Genomic DNA, 2,091 nt, shown 5'->3' on the forward strand with positions numbered 1-2,091 from the left:
TTCAGAAAATCTTTTCAGGACCCCACCTTGATGTTTCGGGACCCCACTTTGGGTCCCGACCCCAACTTTGGGAAATCGTGTTCTATAGAACCTCCTTGTCAAGCACACTAATGTTCATGTTCCGTACAATTGATGCAACTTACAAATGGCTACAGCTGCATTAACCCTTGTTAAATCTGTTTTGTTTTCAGACCTCTGTAAAGTGTGACCAGGACCAGCAGCTGGGGGACCACCGGTGCCATGAAGACTCAGAAGTGCAAAGGGGTCGCACCAACTTTGCCCCTCTGCAGAGGGAAATCTCGTTTCCACTTACGAGGCAGGAGGAAAAAGGACAGGGTGATTCAGGGCAGGCTTCGCATTCGCTCCTTGCCCGGAGCGTTCCTCGTCCTGGGGGTGGTGGTGGTGGCCGTGGGCACCGCTCTGGCTGTAGCTGGGTACTGGCCCTACAGGCCGTCAAGATCGTCCATCCTGGAAGCTCCCGAGGAGGAGCAGACCCACAAGTCGCAGGCCTCTGGTTGGAGTCCCGACGCTAAGGGGTTCCTGTCCACGGCCGGCCTCCTCCACGGTGAGCGTATGAAGCTGCTGGGCCCGGTCATCATGGGGGTGGGACTCTTCATCCTCATATGTGCCAACACAGTTCTGTACGAGAACAGGGACAGGGAGACTCAGATGCTGCTGGCTCAGATGCATAACGTTATCTGCTCCGTGTCTGCGGCCGTGCCCTCTGCAGGCCTCAGGGACGCGGCAGCAGCCAGCTCCGTGTCCAAACGGTACCAGTGGGTGAGCAGCCTGCCTGCTGCTCAGCTCAACATCATGTGTGTGCAGCAGCTGACCAGCTCTGAACCTCTGCTCCAGACCAGGTACACCACAGACCCGAAGGACAGGGGGGACGAACCCTACCAGCAAGCTGTTCTCCAGACTGAAGCGCTCCACCACCAGGAGTCAGAACCAGCAGCCTCACTGTCTTCCTCCTGCTCTGACTCGTGTAAGAACCACCCAGCAGATCCACAGACAGGCTGCAGTTTACCAGCTCCCCCCCTCAACGTCAGCCTGCTGTCCTCCAGCTCCATGTCCAATCTCAGGGTAGAAGAAACGGAGGTCCCGGCTGCCCAGCCGAGGCGCTGCCACAGCATGAGCCACAGGACTCGTCCTTACAAAACTCAAACCGGGGCGAGTCCACAGGCGGGACTACGTCCAGTCCAGACAGATCCACTCAAAGTTCCCAGAGGAGAGACTGGTTCCCAGGTTTGTGTGAACATCCCAGGACCGTTTGCTGATGCCATGAAGGAGCTGAGCCGTCAAAGCTGGCCTCGGTTAGACCTGGGGGGTGGGAGGCGATACTTAAAACTGGAGAACAAAGAGGACTCTGTGGATAAACTGCTGGACCAGTTGGAGCAACAGTATTCTTCCTGTGAGAAGAGTTTTGGCTCCGGGCCTTTCCAATGATACATGTTACTGACAGAACTAAGAGGAAAATATATTTTCTAGTGTTTGTTTTGACTTTTCTGTGGGACAGAACAATTGAAGACACAGTATTAGTATACATTGAGGTATTTTACAAAACGTATGCCCTTTCTTAATCTTCCATTGGAAATCAACAGGCTGGGCTTCATTGGCCACATTTTGCTGATGTTTTATAATAATTTTAAGAAATAACTCTGTCACAGCTGAGGAAAGCGAGGTCACATATTGCATTTTTGCAGTTTGAATGGGCGACGATGCAAGAAATCTAGTGTCGTGTTGAAAAAGATATGCCTGTTCCCCGGACACAGTGTGCACAGCTCCATAACGAAGAGACAGATAGGTGCAAGAGGATAAAGGGTTTTTTTTTTTGTATGGTGTTAACATTTCTGAACAGAATTACCCAGACTCCCGAGTCCATAAAGTGCTGACAGCTCTTAAAAAATGCAACGACTATATAAAAACTGGACGCCTTCACTGAGGTCCCTTACTGCAAATGCAATGCATGGCAATATATTACATCCTACATATGCAAACTGATGGGTTTGTATGTGTGCAGATAAACCACAGGAGACTTTTGTTTATTAGAACTTGGATCTTATTTCAGTAAGGATCATGTTGAACTCCATC

At 51.0% G+C, this 2,091-nt stretch overlaps 1 protein-coding gene across 2 annotated transcripts in view; it reads left to right on the plus strand.

Annotated features, from left to right (window-relative positions):
* The window catches only part of tmem200b (transmembrane protein 200B), a 22,777-nt gene extending 20,925 nt beyond the window's left edge, over nt 1-1,852 (plus strand). For both annotated transcript variants that reach the window (XM_014033462.1, XM_014033461.1), the window contains one exon: nt 192-1,852. In XM_014033462.1, the coding sequence (XP_013888916.1) occupies nt 241-1,446 (1,206 nt within the window). In that variant the 5' untranslated portion in view covers nt 192-240 and the 3' untranslated portion in view covers nt 1,447-1,852. The remainder of the gene's footprint in view (nt 1-191) is intronic.
* Nucleotides 1,853-2,091: the final 239 nt, after the last annotated feature.

This window comes from Austrofundulus limnaeus, unplaced genomic scaffold (genome assembly GCF_001266775.1).
Source record: "Austrofundulus limnaeus strain Quisiro unplaced genomic scaffold, Austrofundulus_limnaeus-1.0 Scaffold1747, whole genome shotgun sequence".
In the NCBI taxonomy this organism is placed as follows: domain Eukaryota; kingdom Metazoa; phylum Chordata; class Actinopteri; order Cyprinodontiformes; family Rivulidae; genus Austrofundulus; species Austrofundulus limnaeus.